Genomic DNA, 20,862 nt, shown 5'->3' on the forward strand with positions numbered 1-20,862 from the left:
TGACCTCACACGAGACGTCCTTGTATGTTATCAAAGCTGGAAATTAGCTTTTCCAGACTCCATTTTATATTATCCAAGGTGCTTTGAAATACCTACCACAGGATCCCAGGCGAACATCCGTATCAGAAGAAAAACTTGGGAAGCTAAATCCCTGCACTGTGCAGTATCTAATGATCTGCGGTATTAGGAAGCCGAGAAAGCTCTGGGGGCAGGGAAGGATGATGAAAAGACCAGCTCTCCAACAGCATATGAAAAGAAGAAATCCTATTGTTTTACAGTTCGGCAACAAATCTTTTGACGTTTTCTTTCTCAAAGAGTTACACAAAAAAAAGACATGTACCTTCGCTCTGGCAGAACCAAGTCAATATCAACTTCCCACGCATGCATGCAACCCTTGCCAGACACGCTAGCACGCGTGAAGTCGCGTTCTTCCCGTCCCTTGGTTCCAAAATCTAACCCCACGTCCAAGACTCACTCAACGACAACCACCACATTTCTCCTCTTAAAGAGACAGTAATACAATACAACGCCGTACAATAGTACATAAGCAACAATTCGCTACCTTGCCCCGCCGTAACCTTCTAAATCTCCTCAAGCTATCAAACTCATTGTCACCCACCTCTATCCGGCGCAAACTCTCACCTCCAACACAGCACAGCACAATGGCATCAACAGCACACCCCTCCTTCCCACAACGGCCATACTCCTCAACACTACACGGCAAACTCCCCGAACGAAACGTAAATGCATTTGGCGGGTCAGCGCATCCAGCAGGACGAGATGCAGGGCGTGGAGATCGTGAAAGGGGCCAACAGCAGCAACGGGAGAGTAAAGAGCCCGAGACACCACAGGTATCGGACGAGCAGAGGGAGGAGATAAATGAAGCTGTATGTGCGACTTCATGAAGCATCCTATATTCCCAAGAGCCAAACACCAGAAACCTCTTGAAATTTACACGATTGCGAGACCTGATCTAACGAAACACAGTTCGCCCTCTTCGACCTCGACAAAGACCACCGAATTGACTACCACGAATTCAAAGTCGCCCTCAAAGCCCTCGGCTTCGACCTCCCCAAATCCGAAATCCTCGCCCACCTATCCACCTACGGCGTCCCGCCTCTCACCCCATCCAATCCCCCACCACAGTCTTCCCGACCTCAGAACGCCTTCGCCGCACCGCATCAATCCGCAGCCGCCTCCAACCCACTAAACCCGAACGAGCCTCTTCCCCCAGGACGCCTCACGCTCACACTCCCCAGTTTCCAGACCATAGCCGCGAAACTGATCAGTGAGCGTGATCCAAGGGATGAGATTTTGAGGGCGTTTGCGCTGTTCGATGCTGATGAGAAGGGGATGATTACGCTGGAGGATTTGAGGAGGGTGGCGAGGGAGTTGGGGGAAGGGTTGGAGGATGAGGAGTTGGTGGCTATGATTGAAGAATTTGATCTGGAGGGGAAGGGAGGCGTAGGGAGGGATGAGTTTGTGGGGATTTGTATGAGTTGAGAGTCGATCAAAGGATACTTATATGGCTACTATAATTTCATCTTAGTAATTATTTGCTGGTATGAGGCGGGGCGTGGTGGATGGGACACAGCCTTCTCGTATATGGGTTAACCTGCATGTTTTGGTACATTACCATGGAGCGAGGAGTCTAGGCGCTTTGGCAAGTTGATCATGGAATTCCTTCGCCCCGTCTAAACGTGCTTCACCGCAATTTCAAGCACATCCGAATGAGATTGAAGAACGCGCACAGTAAGGAGTGGTCAATGAATAGATACTGTATGCCATCGCTCGTGAATTGGTTCACCTCCCCTCACTCAATCTAAACACAATGAACAAAGAAGTGACGAAAAACGATAACCCCAAGCCATCAGTCATCCATCCGTCAGTGACATGACTTGTCATGTCACCCGTCAATCATTCCTCCCTTCCAAAAAACGTCACTGTCCTAGCGAAGTTTATGATTTGCACGCCTGCTAGGAGAATAACACAAATGGGTGCGTGCAGGCAAGCAAGTAAGTACGCACGATTCGTACGTCTCCTCTCCTCTCCCTCTCGAATTCGAATGAATGAAGGTATCAACTTCAAAATTTCTCCCTGTCACATCCCATTTCCGAGTAGATATCCCTAAAACTGAATCAAATCACCTCCTTGCCCGTTGTTTTGTTGCGGTCTTTGACCAAATGGGTTCGCGTTCTGCTGTTGAGAGCCATACCCACCACCGAATCCATTTGACATACCAGCCGGTCCAGTTGCAGCCGGAATCTGATGTCCTGTAGCGCCATATTGTGTTTGTGGCATTCCAGTGTACTGGTTTTGCAAGAATGGGTTGGTACCAGTTTGCTGACCGGTAAGTCGTCCGAGTCCTGCGCCTGCACTATTGACGAATGTGCCGGGTGCGGTGTGCTGGGCGGGAATTCTCATCTCGCCAGTGTTACCGAATGTATCCATACCATCACCACTTGAAAGTAAAGCGTTGAGTCTTGCATGATGAGGATCTTGTTCCTTGGGAGGTGGCTGGAATGAAGCAATTGGGTTGTAGGAATTATTATTGAAAGTAGCAGTCTTCTGCTCTTGGAGAGTGGCGAGAGATGGCTTAGTAGGAGTTGCGGTTTGAGGACGAGCAAAGCTAGTCGCGAAAGGATTATTAGACCCAGTGGGGGTTGGCTTCATTGCCATAGGCTGGGAGTTCGTAGCCCATGGGTTGTTCGTGCTAGCAGGAACAAGGGGTTCCGGCTGTTGCTGCGGTTGTTGAAACGGACTCTGTTGAGCATATGGGTTGTAGCTCGTTTGCTGTGGTTGCAATTGTTGTTGTTGCTGCTGTTGCTGTTGACCATATGGATCAAAGCCGGTCGGTTGAGCTCCAAATCCGTTCGAAAATCCATTCTGGTAGCCAGTTGGCTGCTGCTGTTGGTAACCAGTGTACATGTTATTCATGTAGCCAGTTTGTTGTTGCTGCATATTTGGGTCAATGGGATTTCCTGCCCAATCAACTTGGGTCTGTTGTTGATATCCTTGGTTGAAGCCAGTAGGTTGAGCAGTCTGGATAGGATCGTCATCAAATAGACTGGCTGCGTTCTGCTCCTCTAGCTCTCTCCGCCGAAGCTCCTCTTCCTCCTTGCTCAACTTAATCGCCTTCGCAAGATCATCATCCTCAGGCTCTCCATTTCGACTCTGGCGCTTCTTTCTATCCTCTTCTTCTTGATACTTGCTAGCTTCGATAGCCAATTTGTATTCGGCATCTTCTTCGTCGGCTCGCTGAGCACGCTGTGGTCGAGTAGCCCGACGTTGAGGTTGTTGGTGATCCTGTGGGCCATATTCCTCAATGCCAGTCACTCTCGACTTCCAGTTCTTCCGATCACTACGCTCAGCACGAAGTCTCTCTTCGTCCAAGATAAGTGAGGTCAACTCCTTCGCAGAAACCCGAACTGAAACCCTGTTAGCCAGATCTCAAATGTGACTCCATGAACTGGTCCCTACCATTCTGCCCCACGTCCCGACCGTCTTCATCAATGTACTGAAACTCCCTCAGGGTCTTGATGATGTAGATGTTCTTATGCGCCCAAGTAACAACCAATTCCGAACCTTCGTGAAGACAATAGTCCAGAACCTTGAGAGCTTTCAATACGTGGCGCCAGTTCTTTCCCTTGTCGTTCAATCGCTTATCCAGCATATCCATAATCTCGTAAAATTCATTCGAGCTTCATGGCGTTAATAAAATAATGACCATTAATTATGAGCATATGTACATACGAATTGAAGGTCATCTGGGCAATTTCGCTCATTTCTGTCCCAGTAGGCCCCCAGGGATCATTGCTTGTAGCTAAAAGAAGTTAGCTATGTATATTGAAACATATAATCATTTCCGTACCATTCCGGACTTTCACTTGGACGGAGGAGTAACCCTTCGTCACATTCTTGACGCTTCTAATGACCTTCGACATGTTTGCGACGAGGCGGAGAAGCGCTTATTGAAAATGACGAACTAGGCGGCGAACGGTGTCGGATATGGCGGTTGCAATAGATGACAGAGTTCCTGAACGATGGCTGAATACTCCGGATATGAAGTCGTAGCCGGCACTACTGTCTGGAGTTGAAGTGTCGTCGTCGTTCTGGATCGCTTGAAGATGGCGGGATCGTCAAAGGAGAGCCCCGCACTGGTTAAACAGACGAAGAAAGAGTATTAGAAGGAAAGAGTGGGTAGGCGCGATATGGACGAGATGGCAGAGACTGTTTCAATGGTTGTGTGAAAGCATAATCACTCGGGTTGGGCGTTTTGAATGCGAAGAGATGGCTGTGACGACGAGCTCGAAGGCAAGAGGCGCTAGAAGTCATCAGCATGCGCAGCGCCAAGCCGAGCCAACAGGAGGAAGTGGCCCGCGTTTCCATCACTTCGCTGATTCACCGATCCGGGCCGTGCAATGCGAATGGCATCGGGTTCAGCCTTACTCTATTCTGCTATCTAGAGTTTCTTCTACGTTTCGCTTTCTATTTTATCCAGTTTCTCTTTCTTGATCGAGTTCTCGCATTCCGAAATATGTCCTGCACTGTAAGCAGGCGTTGGGACATAGTGCATTTGGACGCCAAGTGGCAAACTCTTGGCTGATATTCCAAATTCACACAGCCTTCTCTCCAGCCTTCTTTGTCTCATTCTCTTTGGACTCACCGGCCCTGGATGGCCCTATGATATTCTTAGCCTGAGTGCAGATTCGATGTTAGACACATACACTGTCATATTCAATATTCAATAGCATGCAGGAACATTGATTGATTCACGGAGGGTTTCTTCCCCCTGCGTGTTAGTTATTATTTGATCACCCACATTAATTCAGTGCGCAGTTCTGATTAAGCTACTGCCACTGGCTGCTTTCAAGCCTACATATGTACCGCATCAATATTCGGGCAGTCCTCCGAGCTTTACTTGGGATGAGAGCGAAGGACGATCATTTTTCTGTCTTATGTACGGCTCGAAGACTTGCTTCACAGCACCAATTTCGCCCATTGGCTATTGTTTCCCCTTTCTTGATCTTCTACTCAATGAGCTGTTTTGTTATCTTGCAAAATATTCCCAGCATCAACCTGTTTATCTAGGAACATTTGGCATTGGCCCAGTATTGTTTAGAATCCATGGTACCACGGCGTTTCTTACGTAAGGTTGCCTTTGTACATCACATGTCCTGGTTACTTACAAAAGCTCTGGTCTTCTGGTATCTATTGAATGCATCGGGGTGCCTTAGTGCGAATGAATCCATGCTCATAGGGGGTCGTGGTCCAAGTTCAAAAGAATATCAAGCTGATGCCTTTCCACGTCCCTACAAAAGCAACTACAGCTCGGTTGGCGATCTACCTCTGAGCATTGGTAAGGATCACAGGCCACTATCGCACAGAGATAGGCATTCAAGTATTATTGTTTATTGTGTAGTGGATATTGCTGAGAAAACCAGCAGAAGCTGTGCTACTGTACTGAACGAGTGGCCCAAGCTCCCTTCTTGGCCGGCAAGGGCAGAGTTGAGCCCCTACTCAATTCAAGCCTCAGTTGGCTCGCATGAGTTTTCGGAACGATGTTTGAGCTTCGTATCGTATTTGCCAGTGTACTTACTACCTTTACTCCTGTTTTGATTTATGGCAAGAACTTTGTGACTCCACAGATCTTGAAAGATCATTACAGCGGCATCCATGTGTGGCTGGAGGCTTAATAAAAGATTTACAACAGAAAGTTACTTCTTTCACTTGGTTAACGCTTATGTCACTTTCTCTAGTTTACAGCTGTGAACTTCGAACATTCCGACGAAAGAACCATCTTCATCCGGCAAGCGTGTCTTAGAATCCAAGTGGCTATTCTGGGAAACACACTCCTGCAGACGACCCCACCATCATACATCGGAGAATTTACGAGGCGACTCCAGAAGCTTTCAGGTTGAACGCCACAGATCGCAAAGAAAGTAAAAAGATAAGTTTGAAGGTCCAGCTTTAGACAATAAGCTTAAGCTACTGTGCCGCCTCTTCTTTTTCTGGAAGAACAAAGGACGTTTAGGGCCGCCACCAACCACTTTGATGGGACAGTGAGGTTACACTCAACGGGTCTATTTTCGTCTCCAACTCTGTCTGACCTTACCCGTCCTCAAGTCACCTCATATGAGGCGGCTTCCGATCACGAGATAATTCCCAGCCCCGTTTGCAGAATTCGGCAGGGTTGAATAAGTGCCGTACTCTACATCTTTATGCCCGTTAGCACTCTGTGCATTAGGGCACAATGCAATCGAAGCTTGGGATCACCACAAACATGACACAAGTCCTGGAGGATGCCAACCGACAAGGCTCCTGCATATCCCCGTGTGCCTGTGCCGGCTGAGAGGCATGCCGACGAGTGGTTGGATACCACCAGATTTAGATACTTGACATGCCGACTGCAGTGACTTACACTTCTACTTCCTCTTCCACTTCACGGGGGAGGGGCATGCTATGGCGGAAAGCTTAATTCTCTCAGTGGTTGGATTCGGGTGATAGTGATAGCTGCTGGTACGGTATCTGGTATGCTCTTCGCGTCTTGCTGGCCCCATCACAATCTTTTGCATGATGGTTCAAGTTGATAAGCGCCCTGTCGGTCTGCTGCCGCACCGTCCCGACGCCTAATTGGACGCAGGCTGGACAGCCAAAGCAAGGCCGCCCACATGTCACGCAGGCCCGCCAATCAGCACGTGTGCCAAAATTGGACATCCCCGTCTGTGCATGGGGCTAGTACCCGCTAGTCCGCCCCCTGCCCCACAGCGTCCTTTCTTCCTCGACTGCAAGCACGAGCAGGGGTCCTTAGTCCTAAGGAGGCCCCATTAAGATGGCCGGGACCCCTCCATCCAACCTGCTCGATCTCGTTTCGTGCTCAACGACGAGCCTCAATCTTTTCTCATCTTTTGGGACCAGATGTGTTCAGGCCAGAGTCGTCGCCGCCGCCAGACGAAGCCGAAAGCCCTTCGCTGGGTGCACGTCTAAACAGGACAGACAGAACAGGAACAGGAACCGAGCAGGATAGGCGAGAGAAGTTGCTATTTTTGGATACCAGATTGATATCATGGCGACCTTGCGAGAGGCAGCTCGTCGACGCTTGAATCTGGACCCGTTGACGACCTCCCTCAATCTCCCTCAACATCAGCCTCACCAGCAGACTCCCAGTTCTGCTTTGTCATCGACGTCTCTGAGTGCCCCCTTTGGGTACAACCCGTCGTCGTTCACTCCAGTGAGTGCGGTCAGGACATCCGCTTACAACCCAGCACAATGGTCGAATTCACCCAGTGTCACGCCAGACAGCAGCACTCATTTCTCATCGGGGCATTCTTCAGCACGCCCTCAAGATGTGGAGAGTATGCACAATCTCTTTTTCTGCGAATCATCTTTGTTCATGAACTGCTGTGCTGTCTAATTATACCTGTGGAGACGCTAACTGCTCCCCGTAGTTACCCCACCCCCTCCTCCGCCTTACAGTCCCCCTAGGTCACAGCGAACTTCAATGATTATGAATGAAGAACCGTCTTCTGGCATTTCACCTGCTTCTCGACTTTCACCATCAAATCAGTACCGGTCATCCCCAGAACCTACATCAAATCCTACGTTTCCACCTCCTCCAAATACTCGGCAACGTGCTGGCTCCAGTGATAGAACACCACACTTGTTTAGTATATCTTCATTTTCCAGAAGACCTGCACAGCCTGCGCAGCCTGCACAACAAGAAGCACCAAGACCTTCACCCGAAATCAACAGAGATCATGCTTCGGGTTCACGGCGGCCAGTGCCAATTTCTATTGAGGCGCCGTCATCCGAGGAAGAAGGCTCAATACAGGCCGAGTCAAGACCACCGGCTTCTCGGAGAGCTGCATCTACTGGGGCTATAAGTACTCCGTCGTCATCCCGCTCGCGAGGTTCGTCAACATCAAGATGGGAGCCTGGGATGCCACTGCCCCCACCCCCTCCTGGGCCTCCTCCGCTATCCTCGAGATCACAGAGTATGAGTCGATCGACTGATCGTGTTGTCTCTCCACCAACTAGAAGGCCTGGGCCGATGTCTTCTCTGGGACCCGTCCCTCCAACTCCTGCGGGCTGGGTGGACGAAGATATTGCTGGGAGAGGTAGATCCCCCAATCGTGGACTTCATATCGACACATCCAGCGTTGGCTCGAGTACTGCTGCAGAATCCAATTCGGGCTCTAGTTCGTCAGGCTTGGCTAGGGCCCATGCTGTGAGAGGCGAAAAGAGTCTTCGAGAAAGGAGAACCGAAAGCAAAACCAGGCGAAGCGCTGTCACAGAAGAGCCTTCCAATAATCCTTGGGCCGAAGCTATCACGCCTTCAGATATCGTTCTCCCACAGACGTTACTCACTCGAAGACCAACAATCACACGGTCAACTCCGAGAAGTGCAAGATCACACCATGTCGAAACACCAAGATCTGCTGAGTTCCAGCACAATACTCCTGTACAAGGTGGCCCAGGAACTGGATCTAGGGGCTCAACTCCCCGCCCACCTGGTTCTTCTAGTCGACCTGAAGCTCCAACCCCACCTTTCTCTCCCGGCCAAATCAAGGCTGCCTTCATCGAGGGGTCTCCCGCAATACCACCGAAGGCATTGCCTACTCCTCCACCTCAGTCCAGGCTCACCATGAGCTCTCCAGGTCGACCCGTATCGCATATACTTCATATCCCAAACAATGACAACACGACTATCGCAGCATTAGTCCCGTCGCGGCCTGGATCAAGGCAATCGAATCACAGTCAAATGTCACAAATCTCACCTGCAGAGCAATTTTCGCGTGCCGCTGTAGAAAGGCACCAGGCATTTGCACAGAGAGAGGCAGCTGCCGCAACCGATGGCGAGCGTGTTCGAATTTTTGCAGAGTTCATAGTTACTGAATCTCGTTTACGAAGAGAAAGATATGCGTCAGCAATTGATGACATGGGGTCAGAAATTCTTGAGCTAACCCGCGATCTATTTCGACCGTACAGCAGCCCTAGGAGAGAATCTATGGTTTCAAGGTCCAGTGCATGGACTCCGGAATCATCAACGGGACCTAGATCACCAGGTCCTATGGGCAATCGATCACATCGAGGCTCTCTAATGGCGGCTTTACACGATGCACCCAAACTGCAGACAGCTCAGGAGCCGTCGTCTGGCTCAACACCCTCTTCTCCGGCACTCGGACGACCAGAATCGACTTGGTGGACTGGTTATATGCCTTCTCTCTCGCCAATTCCAAGTATGAGTGTGAGCGAAGCGCCAGATGGTTCAGATTCTAGAGGTCGACCATCAAGCAGGTGGTGGGAGGTTAGTCAGGAGGGTTCAAATGGCACTCCATCAATGCGACTGGAACGATCAAAACGAGAGTCCAAATACATGGGTATGCCAAGAGAATTACGGGAATCTTTGCAATACGAGAATAGTGACCCTAGAGCGAGTCAAAATGGCAAGGGAATCGATATGTCTGAGCCCAGAAGCGTGCAAAAGGTGTATGGGGCCAATGAGTATCCACCAGAGAAGGTTGGCTGGCATGAGCCAAGTAATCGATCGTCCTCTTCCAAACCTCAAGAGGCTTCAGTCAGATCCCCGGCACCCTTCTCACCGGCACTTACAACACCAAATCCAGATCATTTGGATGTCTCCCGCCTTGTAACATTACCTCCACCCTATCCCCGTCACCATCCAGCCGTCAACAACAATCACCCAGACCTCACATCCATCCGCACTGTCGTACGTGTTCTCAGCGACTTCACTGAAGTCGAAGCCACCAAAGAGCGCTTCTCAACAAGTAGCAAACAGGTCCAAGATGACCTCGCCGCCGAGACCAAGAAACGGCGAGACTCGCTCCGGATCAATATCCAACGTGAAGTCGGCTCCGGAAACATGACCTACGCAGATGCCGCCAAGGTCGAAGCCACAGCCCTCGCAACTGAGCAGGAAAAGACCAAAGAAGCTTCCAAACTCGACTTCGAGCTCTTCCAGTCTCAAGTCGTGATTCCCGTCAATGACCTTCTCATGGACCGAGTCAACCGCTCGACAGAGCTCTTCGAACAGCTGCGCTCCAAACTCTTTGTTGATGCACAACAGCAGTCACCGAATCTAACCCAAGAAGAAGGCGACGAGCAGCCCGAACTTCTTGAGAAACTCACACTCTTGAAATGGATCTTCGAGGCACGTGAGCAGCTCCACAGAGAACTCTTCGATCTCCTCAGCGACCGCAACAACCGGTATCGCGACATGGTCATAATACCCTACCGGCTCGCCGGGAACAACGAGAAAATACAGAACGCAGAGCTCTTCTTCGCTGAAGATGCATCCAAGCGAAAGCTAGCGTTTGAGCAAGAAGTGCTCAAACGCACGGAAGAATTCATGGATATCATCGAAGAGAATGTCGTCCGCGGTGTTGAGGTACAACTTTCTGCCTTTTGGGACATCGCACCGTCTTTGAGCCGCATCACGGACAAGATTCCCAGCCGTATTGATGAGAGTTTCGCGATCCAAATCCCTGCTGCGGAGTACGAGGAGAATCCCAGTTACTACGCTTTTCCGATGCAATATCTCTATAGTTTACTAGGACACTGCGAGAAAAGCACATACCAATTCATTGAGAGCCAGACGAATCTTCTATGTCTACTGCACGAAGTCAAGAGCGGTGTCACGCTCGCGAATTGTAGGTTAATGCGTACGCAACGCATCGCGCAGGGAGAAGGTGAGGAAGAGGTCGAGGCGGAGTTGAGAGAAGTGGAGAAGGATGAGGAGGTACGTCTGACCGATGATCTGAAGGAGAAGGTCAGGTGTGTGGAGGAGCTGTGGAGTAGTGCGTTGGGAAGGGAATTGACAGGAGTCAAGGAACGAATCGTGAGTTTTTTGATCGAGCAGGGTGGCTGGGACGAGGATGAATGATCCAGATTCTCCTCTTCTCAAAAACGAGTTTCTCTTTTATATTCTTTGTCTGGGTTGGGATAGATGGGTTGGGGACTCTCGAGATACGAGTTGTAAAAGAGGCACGGCACGCAAGGGTGTTCGTTTCTTTGTATTTAATTCTACCTGTGAGCTAGCTATGTTCGAAAAGAAGAGGAGGAAAAGTGATGGATACGATACCCCGAATGACCCCCACAGATTACAGAAATTACCACCAAATATTATATGTCTCTTACCATACCATGCCAGGCGTCCTAAGTGCACCAGTTTTCAAAACGTCCCACGAGATTTCAACTATCAAAAAGCTTCTGTACTTCTCTTAACCATAGTCTTATATAAGCCTTCAAGGTCATACATCGTGATACTACCTAAAAAAAATTCCAACAGCAGAGAAGCACTCCAATACATCGACAACGCACTCGCCAATGTGTGATGCCAAATTACGACCTGTGTTCACTCATACGAGTTCGTTTGTCTTGGCCTTGCGTCCTGTAGTCAGACCAACCTTCATGAAGATGTCCTTTGGTATTGGTAGCACAGCAGATTTCAATAGTGCATCATGATCCTATTGCTGTCCAACACGAACAGCCAACCTATCGAGTATTGACAACGCACTATGTTGGGATTGTGGCAGGCAATTGAGGATTTGAATGTTGTGCTTCTGGATTGAAAGCCGTGTGTAACATTTACTATGTTGAGTAAGGACTTACTCATGCTTTCTATGTGAAGGAATTGTGTTACTGAGCTTGCGGACTAGCGGAGTTGATGGGCCCTCTCACGGGTTAGAAGCAAGGAATTGCGGAATGTAGGTAAGAAGACGCGGGAGGAGCGTTGTGGCGGTTTGTTGGAAAATAAAAATCCGAGAAGCTGATTATCTCTTCGTGTAACTCCCACGTTTAGACATGTACAATACAGCTTTGGATGCACACTTTTCTTCCAGGTATTTGAGATCAAAGTTTGAAAGGGCACTTTGGGAAGAGCAAGGCAAGAATAGGTCAATTTACGGGTGAGTATTATGTCACCGGGGTTGTGGGTGCTCTCGCCTGGTGATCTTCAAAATAAGGATCTCGTGGCTAGAGGAGGAGGCAAAGGGTCTCTGATAGTTTCGATTGAGAAACTGCCTAGTGATCAGTAGCTTTCTCAAGATGCTGATGGTAAACTCGCTGACATTCTAGGATGATGCAACCACAGACAGAACTATATGATTCACTGAAGTGCAGCCCGATGCTGTGATGCTGGAGATCGGAGATGCCATTGGACTACGAGGAATGATCTTCGGTGTATTGACGAATATGAGTCTTCCCACCGTGGATGGAGATTTGATGGGCAGAGCATATCCTGTAGCATGGCAAACAACGCCAATAGTATCCGAAACGAAACCCGTATTTCTACCCTCGACAATCTGTGATGGAAACGGCAATGTCATGGCAAATAGCCCTCTCAAGTTCTCTTCGGGCTTTCTTTTAACAGGTGAAGTTGGATGAAAGAAGCCAAGTCCGAATTGATGGTTGAGCGACAATTCCGCGCACACTCTCACACGTGGGCTCTCACGTAGCATGTGCGAAAGGACCTGTAACAAGAGCAAACACCAAGCAGTGGGTTGTTGAGCACACGATACCTCTCTCCTGGCGAATCGGACGAGCCGTTGCCCTCTCAAGAAAATCAAAACAGATTGATACCGTTGCTGAAGCCATGATTGAAGAAGCTAGCAGTGGTAATGTGTTGTTCATAGGAAGATTGTGGGTGTTGATAGGAATTTGAGGATGATCATGTGTATGAAGAAGCAATACTCGAGGGTGAAAAGGGGAAGATGAAAACAGCGTCCAAGAACGAGAGTATCTTCAAGGAGCGTGATTGAGGAGTATGGAAGATGATATCACTCCTGAAATTCACACCTCGCTTCTTCTACGAAGCGAAGTCGAGGCTTCTTGAAACCCGACTCTTGAATCATGCTGTCGCACATAAAACAGACTAGAATAGAAGCACATGGAGATCTCGCAATTCAAAACATCACCATCGAAACTTTCGGCAACAAGTTGCTTTACTTGGAAGATCTGCGAGCGTGAATAATCATTGGAAAAGCCCAAAATGGGTGACCACGAACTGACGAGAGAAAGATGCATATAAGAAAGTACAAGGCCTTCCACATCGAAAATGTACACATAAACTCATATATATATATACGTTTCTCTATCTTGAATTTTCCCCTTCCATGCTGTACCTGCCATCTCAAAATCTCTTCCTTACTCAGAAATCGAAAAGAACAGATAAACGTCCAGGCAGGCAGTCACTGTAAGAAACCCCCCCCCTCATCAAACCGTATGCGCAGCAAGCAGGCAAAAGAAAGAAGACGACAGGACTCCACCCGTGAACAGGCAACACTTACTTAAAAGGTAGACAAAGCAGGTACCCGAGATACGACGACAGCTCGTGATGCTGAAAACAGAATGGAGCTCGGCAAACTCCAGCTGAGCTGACAATAAACGAGGTCGAGGTGGAGGCGAGCTTACGCAGGATTATCATCTCTTGCGCCTTCTATTGTCACCCCGTCGTCCTGTCTTGACTTGACTTCGGTTTTGGCCTGGCTTGGAATTGCCACGAACAAATGACGAAAATGAGGCGCAGAACAGAAACAATAAGACAAATGACGCAGATACCAGTACTAAATTGAAAGCAAATATGACTGACTGCCTGCCTGCTTGAGGTATTGACAAACGAAGGATCGTATCGTGTGATTACTAACTCCGTCCCTCCGTACAACAGGTACAGCCAGCCATGCATGGTGAATAATTCCAACGAGAAGAAAGAAGTGGACGGAATCTGCATCACGACCTTGAGTAATCAACCAGGTATAGCTGAGAGGGAGGCTGAGACCCGAGACAAGACAAGACAAGACAATGAGTGAAATGCACTTCCACTATTTGTAAGTCCTTCCTCGAGTTTGGTGTTAGAATCGTGAGCAGAGAGAAGGGATGAATGAACACAAGGTAATCCAACGAAAAAACTACGGAGGTAGATGGAGGGGGCGGCGGGCCAAGTCCGTCTCTTGGCGGGAGGCGGGAGGCGGCGGGCTTGTTCAGCGCAGCAAGGGGCTGCTGGGCTGTTCAGGGGCTGAGTTGACATTTGCGCAGCTAAGCGAGCGGCGTCCCCTTTTCCCCAATGTCGATCTGGGACCTGGGATCTGGATCTGGATCTGGATCTGCCTCGGCATCAACCTCACTGGAATTTGAAATTTGACTCAACTCAAGTAGGTAAGAGTAGCCGACAAAGAGTCGTCACGATGGAGTCAGTTTGAAGAGTGAAGTCACGGTAGGAGAGACAGGAAGTGTAGCGTAGTGTAATGAGCATCAAACTCTTTTGTATAGTGTAAGAGTCTTATCTTAAATTCTCTAGGTACTGACTCTCACAATGATATCTCCAAAAATCGGCGATGCAGCGCATCCAGCCTTCCCTTCTTTCTTCCCCGTGCCCACTCATCCACATGTCATCCAATTACTATAATGCAGTGCGGTAAAATGCCATCCCATGCCATGCCAAAAGGGAGCAAATCCGACTCCAGTACGCCATGCTAATGCGAAAGGACAAAGGAAAAGATAAAGGGACAAATGTCAAAACTCCATGATGCAGACCTGGCCAGATTCGAATGCTTCCATCCAAATTGAATCCCTTTGGCCCCCAAGGAACATGTAAAGAACAATGCTTTCCTTCATTATGTCCTCCGAGATCGATTGGACCTATCATATCGTTTCATGAGCTCCATTTTTTCCACCCTTCCATCCAACTCAAATTGACATAGGAAATTCGTGCATTCTTATCGTTATCCAACGCATCATGAAGCATAGCTGTTGCGTTCTCTCTGCCCTCCAAGTAAACGCGAGAAGATATTGCCGCTCATAAGCCTTGGCTTCTTAGCCGGCTTCTCCTCGACAACGACTTCACGCTCAATCTCGTAAGGTAGCATACCACGCTTGTGTTGAGGGTACAAGACCTGGTGATCCATCTCGATCTGTACGATGTCGCGAATGACAGCATTGGGGCTGGTGTTGTTGGCGCCGCGGCAGTACTGGCCGTCTTGCTCCATCTCCATGTAGCTACCGATGCTTGAGCTTGGTGTGCCAGCGCGCGAGATCGAGTCCACGTATGAGGAAGCTGAGGAGGAGACCATCGAGTATGTGTCTGCTGTACCACTGCGTGCGAGACCTGGGACTTCGGTGGAAGGTGGAGGAGAGTCGTAGCGGATGTTTGAGGATTGAGGTCTGCCAACCACCATGCCGGTTGGATCGATATATTGGCCTTCGTAAATCTGGTGTTCTTGGTACCCTGGTAGCCAGTATTGACTCGCCGACTCGTATTGTACCCTGTGCTGCTCTTCCTCTGCCAATTGCTGTTCTCGTGCAGCTATCTTGCGCGCCTCCTTCTGGCGAGCGTACTCTTGCTTTCTCTCGATCTCTTGACGGATTGGCTCCAGGAAGGGGTCAAGGTGAGCGTAGAGGTCGTCTTCGCTGATGTTGAGATCCCAATCGAGAAGGAAGAGAAGTTGCTTCTCCATGAGGTTGACCTCGGTCCTTGAGAAACCAAAATGCTCGTAACCTCGAACTTTGGTATACTCGGCCCAGTGCTTGTTCTTCGGTGAGGAGTCATTGAGGAATTTTGCGGAAAGGATGAGGGCAGCGAGAAAGATTCGGTGTACTGTACACCTTAACCCCTTGGCAACAGGTGGAAGCTTTTGCTTTAAACGTTCGAGGTACACCAATGTCGTCATGAGAGTTGGTACCTGAACATTTGATTTCCGTACCAAGTTGCTAATGAAGCGTTCCAGGGAAGGAAGGGCCGGTGATTCTGATCCATCCTCCGGGGGTGTTTGAGGAGGGGAAGGAGGTAATGAATGGGAGGTAATTCGTTCACACTGGATGACTTCTGATGCTTTGCGGGCAAGATAGTTGATCATATCAGTGCTTACAGGAGTGTAGATGAAGCGCTCCAGGGCGGCCTCGTTCAATTCTCTTGAAGGGTACGACATGTTGTATCGAAGAAGATGTTTGGTGTCGAGGATTGATCTGGTTAAAAAAAAAAAGGGCACACGAAGCCAGGAGGGTATAGAAATATGAATGCTAATGAGTATCGTTATATCGTAGTCTAGTGGCCGTGAGCTTCGTATTGTTGATTGTGCCTAGCAAAGCTGTTTGCTATTGTGGCGCTGTTGATATTGTTGTTGGGCGAGCCGAGAGGTTGATTAGGCTTGGATTGCAGCGAGGCTGTGAATTGGAACACAGTCTGCAAGGCGGAAAGGTGTGTTTTGTAGCGACGACAAAAACAATGAATTGAATTGTCGGCTAAGACTCGACAAAGACTTGGACCTTGAGAACAATGCAAGCGAGGCGGGAGCAGGAACAATAAAATATGCCTGAGAGAGTGTAAAGCGAGGTAGTTGTAGCGAGGTACAAGTACTGCGCTGTGCTGTGTTGTGCAGTGCAGTGCAGTGGAGTGCAGTGCTGTGCTGTGCTGTGCTGTGCTGTGGAACGGCGAGGCCGGCAAAGGACTGTGGGGTGGCTGCTGTGTATATGAAAAAAGCGGAGAAGTATCGTTGTTGTAGACAAAACTTTCCGACCAGCGGAGAGATTCAGGCGCAGATGCCGACTGTGGTGGATGTTGTTTCGCTGGCGCAGCGTAAACGATTCAAGTCATGCGAATGCAACGGCCGCAAGGGAGGGAGGGAATCGTGTCAGGGTTGACAAAAGACTGGGACGGCAGGAAGGCAGGAAGGCAGGCGGAGGCGATGATGATTCGCAAGCAGCCAAGCCCAATGCCAGAGAGGAGTGCGTGAGAGGAGAATGCGAGTCGTGGACGACGAAGGAGCGAGTAGAGTGGAGTGGAGTGGATCGGTGGATGGGGAAGGATGATGCTTTATCCAAATGGAATAGCAAAAGCCTCGCTAGATGCCTGAGCAGAAAGCCCTGGACGAAGGATGGCGGGCGGGACGATCTGAAAGCGAATCGAGCCAAGTGTAAGTGCGCACAGGGAGTGCTGGAGTAGCACAGGCTCTGGAGTAAAAGGGTTATCCAAGTCGTACGTCCGTACAGTACAGTACAGTACAGTACAGTATTGGCCAAAGTCGCCGAAAAGAAGCTATTATTCCGCTGTTGATGTGGTATTTCCTGGGGCTGCAGGGGGGCACAGACGCAGGGGCGAGGGCGAGCGAGCGAGCGAGGGGTTGACAGTTTCTTCGTCCGTTCGCAGATCTTCTAGCTGCAATATCGATAAAGAGAGGCGTGCAAAGTCCGAGTGTTTCGTTTCGAGGGGTCGTCGTGCTGTAGATAATGTACTCCAGAGGGAGGAGAGGAGGATGTGACGTTGATGAACGGTGATGAACGGGGAGCCGGACGATGCTCGAATGATCTGTCTGAATGCTGCACCTGATTATAAGTACCTTATCCGACTGACACCGGGTCGTCGTCTCGATGCGATGTTGGTGCGGGAGTGAGCGTGGAGGCTGGTGCGAAGTCGAGGTCAAGTGCGAGGCAGGCGAGGGTGTGGCAGTCAGTCAGTCAGTAGTGGAAGTGGTGGCAGTAGAAGATACTTCTACTTCTGTTTGGACAAGCCTCAGGGTAGATGAGGGTGGAGGGGATATAAGTATTGTACGTATAAATGAGGAAGGGCGTGTGTGAGGCAAGGTCCAGATAGCGGCCTACCGAATCAAGACTCGACGACGCCAGGAGGGCCGCTCCTATGGACTTGTTTTAATTGTTTCCACACACGCCGTCAAGGAGTAAGAGTAAGGTATTTTCGTCGTTCGTCCAATTCCAGTCGCCAGTCTCCAGTAAGGAATCTGCCGGTGGCCGCTGGATGGTTGGCGGTGGTTGGTCCTACGCTGTCGGCGACCAAGCAGTAGGCCGCGCGATGCTTCGCCCCTAGACGCTGGGAAGCACTGTTGGAATGCTGACGGACCCCTCGTTCCAAAAACGGCCCAGCAAAGTGGATGGCAGTTTCAGCCCACTTGCGCAGGGGGAGACCGAGGATCGACTGGCAATCGACTGGCGAGGAGCGAATTTGAGATGGGGAGGGTGGTGGGTATGGGGATGGGCGATGAAGATGAAGATGAAGATGCAGGGGACGAGGGGGGCAGGAGGGAGGCAGGTGAGGCACGCCAGGGTACGGATACAGGATGGCAGTCCAGGAGGGCAGGGCAGGGCAGGGCATGCAGCGTACCACAGGCACAGGTCCACAAGGGAGAGACGAAGATCCGGTTTTCAGCACGGCGGAGGGATAGGATAGCTAGGTAGGTAGGTAGGGAGGTAGGATACCTACGGTAGGTACCTAAGATAGGGATGTCGCCTGGATAGCCGTGAATGGGTCCAAGGGGGTGAAGGGGGAACTGGTCCGTGGCACTGGAGAATTGCTGTTGTCCCTTGGCTTGGCGGTTCTGGTGCAGTGCAGTGCTGTGCAGTGCAGTGCTGTCTCCTGCAAAGGCTGTTTCCAGGCTGCACTCTCCTGAGTCGCTTCGTTCGGTTCGTCGATATATTCTCCGTCAAACCTGCGCCGTATTGGCTTCGGCCAATAGATAACCAAAGCAAGGTTGGCTTTCAAGGAGCTCCTGAAACCACGATATCAATCAAATCAAATGAACCGCGCTGCTCAGAGAACATGCAATAAAGTCTCGCAATAATAGAGGGATGCTGAACTTATTTTTGCCAGAGGGAATGCTGGCTGGATAAATGTGCTTCCCTTCCGTCAGTGAAGGTGAGTTCCGCCCGTCACAGTAATGTATCTAGTCATGCATGCGTGAGGAGGTTGGAGATATCACCGCCAGTTAATTTTTCTTACAATTTCCGCAAAGATGGTTGGGGTTGGGCTGCAATCCAGTGAGAGGGAGTGAGTTGTTCATTTCCTGCGTCATAGATGGCGGTGAATGGCAATGCTTCAACGGTCATCCTCACTCTCCCATCGATCACGCAGCATGCATTCCCTTGTTTCTCGAGTCAGGAGTGAGTGTGAAGCAGCTGATTGCTGGTCGCTTGATGTTGATGGGAGAATCAGGCGAAGTTTATCCCCCCGCCCCCCTCGACTCGGCTGGACTGAGCAATGTGATATGCGTCGTCGTTTTTCATGCATGGAGGGAAAATATCATCATTCATGCATCCAGCATTCTTGAAAATGGCTGGCAGGCATCTGGTGTTTGGCTTCCCAGTGAATAAGAATTGATGCCGAATACATTACACGTACGATGAGGCTTTGAAGCCCAAAGCCCACTTCTTGGCCGCAAACAAGGCCTGATGGAGGCTATGAAGGTCGAAAATTTGCCTGCTGGGCATGGAAGATCGTTATTGGTATCGAGAGAAGAAGAAGAAAGCAGTCATGCAGCTACGACGATCTTTTCCATCTGAAGACTTCTCCTATCTCATCTTCGGATGAGCCATTCATGCCTTTCATGCCATCCCCTACCACAACAGCTGAAGTCCAGGCTCGCTTGGAATGGTCTGGCATCGAATCTCTAGCCTCCGTCCGCATCTGCGAGTGTTCTGGTCTTTTGATCTTGGTGGCGGAGGGGAGGTGTTGGTAGGCTGGGGACGTGCAGGGAGTGACAGCCAGGGGCAATGCCTAGGCTAAGAGCAGACTGGCGGGATTGCGACAACACCAAGCGAGAGATCTTCAGGGACCTGGACGGCGCTGTGATAGGCTGTGCGCCAGTGTGTTTTGAAACGCTCAGTCATTCTGGTCCTCGAGCCGTGGACCAGCTGCTTCATCTTGACTGCCACATCATCATTTCATTCCTCACCAGCGACCACTCTTTGTGCAGGACCAGTCACCAGCTCAGAGCAAAATCCTCACGCATGTGCAAGCAAAAGTCCTCAGCTTGAGCAGCAACTACCAGCTACCTACAAGTAGCCCACCACACCTGCACGATTATTATTGCGACTCGTTTGTTGGACCAGTAAGGTCATGGTGAGGGTGAGTTGCCCACTTTCTTCACAGCCTACATATAATGAGATAGCAAGATCCGTGCAAATTTGGTTCAAATTGGAGCAAATCCGGTCTTGTAAGATCAACCCGACGTTGCCATCAAATTTGACACCTGCTAATTATGTGCAGATGGTCTAGTGGTATGATTCGTAGGTGTTCCACATCCTCCTGAGGAAGGTTGTCCTAACGAAGTAACGTGGACGCAGTCGCTTAGGGTTTACCTTACCTTGAGTTCAACATTGCGAGAGGCCCCGCGTTCGAGTCGCGGTAAGACCCATGGTGCACTGGCACCCCCTTTTTTTGCCTCTTTCTTGCCTGATCTGTAATGTTCGAGAGCACATTGCTCACAAGTAATCAATTCAATATAACTTTATACGACGTACTTTTCAAAAGTTTATTTTATTGCCTACAACAGCCTGTTCTATTCAAATGATGAAGCACTTGATGTGGCCTGTCTCTTTGCGTAGATTCCTGGGCCATCAAGGGACTTACTGAGATAGGCTGGATAGACCTCGACTGAAGCTGGTCTCGAGGTGAACAAGGCAGATCTCTCAGGAGACCAAAAAAGACGGTTTAACAAACTCCCTCCGGTCCTCCGGGCCGAGTTTTCGACTTGACTATTCAATTCAATCGGATACAAAAGAGAAAGAAAAAAAAAGTTAAACATCGTGTGGTGTTTGGCCTTGGCCCGGGATCTGGAATTGGTTAGTGATTTGTAGAAGAACATATCGTGGAAGATTCAACTTACTGAACCGGGGACCTCTCGCAAGTTAAACTTTGGGTGAACCCTAAGCGACTGCAAGATGTTAGATGGATGTTGAGTTGAGATGCGGAAGATGGGACCACTGACGAATCATACCGCTAGACCACCAAGGCGTCTCTATTGGTTGATGATTTTTTCTTATTTCGTTACTTATAAGCTTCAAAAATGGCGTTCTGTGTGAAAGATGGAAGCGAGCCCTTTCCCCACTCCCCACCGAGCC

At 49.7% G+C, this 20,862-nt stretch overlaps 5 protein-coding genes across 5 annotated transcripts; 2 read left to right on the top strand and 3 right to left on the bottom strand.

Moving 5' to 3' along the window:
* The first annotated feature begins 482 nt into the window (after positions 1-482).
* On the top strand, positions 483-1,766 carry CDC31 (Calcium-binding component of the spindle pole body (SPB) half-bridge). The gene is made up of 2 exons (XM_058502806.1): positions 483-887; positions 988-1,766. The coding sequence occupies exons 1-2, from the start codon at positions 663-665 to the stop codon at positions 1,501-1,503; spliced, it is 741 nt and encodes a 246-aa protein (XP_058361736.1). The 5' UTR covers positions 483-662; the 3' UTR covers positions 1,504-1,766.
* Positions 1,767-2,127: 361 nt separating this feature from the next.
* Positions 2,128-3,944, bottom strand: ONS95_009228 (uncharacterized protein; the record flags this gene model as incomplete). The annotated part of the gene is made up of 4 exons (XM_058502807.1): positions 2,128-3,428; positions 3,481-3,701; positions 3,754-3,823; positions 3,872-3,944. The coding sequence occupies 4 exons, from the start codon at positions 3,942-3,944 to the stop codon at positions 2,128-2,130; spliced, it is 1,665 nt and encodes a 554-aa protein (XP_058361737.1).
* Positions 3,945-4,412: 468 nt separating this feature from the next.
* Positions 4,413-11,160, top strand: ONS95_009229 (uncharacterized protein). Its single transcript, XM_058502808.1, has one exon. The coding sequence runs from the start codon at positions 7,502-7,504 to the stop codon at positions 10,901-10,903; it is 3,402 nt and encodes a 1,133-aa protein (XP_058361738.1). The 5' UTR covers positions 4,413-7,501; the 3' UTR covers positions 10,904-11,160.
* A 3,590-nt stretch (positions 11,161-14,750) lies between these two features.
* ONS95_009230 (uncharacterized protein) lies at positions 14,751-15,941 on the bottom strand (the record flags this gene model as incomplete). The annotated part of the gene is made up of 1 exon (XM_058502809.1): positions 14,751-15,941. One exon carries the CDS (start codon positions 15,939-15,941, stop codon positions 14,751-14,753), a length of 1,191 nt encoding a protein of 396 aa, XP_058361739.1.
* A 3,086-nt stretch (positions 15,942-19,027) lies between these two features.
* On the bottom strand, positions 19,028-20,810 carry ONS95_009231 (uncharacterized protein). Its single transcript, XM_058502810.1, has 3 exons — positions 20,730-20,810; positions 20,628-20,675; positions 19,028-20,574 (listed from the first exon to the last, which is right to left on the bottom strand). The coding sequence occupies exon 3, from the start codon at positions 20,544-20,546 to the stop codon at positions 20,301-20,303; it is 246 nt and encodes an 81-aa protein (XP_058361740.1). The 5' UTR covers positions 20,547-20,574; positions 20,628-20,675; positions 20,730-20,810; the 3' UTR covers positions 19,028-20,300.
* Between the last annotated feature and the right edge of the window lie 52 nt (positions 20,811-20,862).

Source organism: Cadophora gregata (assembly GCF_030347475.1).
Source record: "Cadophora gregata isolate MNR1 chromosome Unknown scaffold_3, whole genome shotgun sequence".
In the NCBI taxonomy this organism is placed as follows: domain Eukaryota; kingdom Fungi; phylum Ascomycota; class Leotiomycetes; order Helotiales; family Ploettnerulaceae; genus Cadophora; species Cadophora gregata.

What these genes read in the sequence shown, in the direction of transcription:
- CDC31 (XM_058502806.1), top strand. Translation starts at nt 663, where the DNA reads ATGGCATCAACAGCACACCCCTCCTTCCCACAACGGCCATACTCCTCA. An exon ending in GGGAGGAGATAAATGAAGCT is followed by an intron (nt 888 to 987) that starts GTATGTGCGACT and finishes AACGAAACACAG; the next exon opens with TTCGCCCTCTTCGACCTCGA.
- ONS95_009229 (XM_058502808.1), top strand. Translation starts at nt 7,502, where the DNA reads ATGATTATGAATGAAGAACCGTCTTCTGGCATTTCACCTGCTTCTCGA.
- ONS95_009231 (XM_058502810.1), bottom strand. Translation starts at nt 20,546, where the DNA reads ATGTTTAACTTTTTTTTTCTTTCTCTTTTGTATCCGATTGAATTGAAT.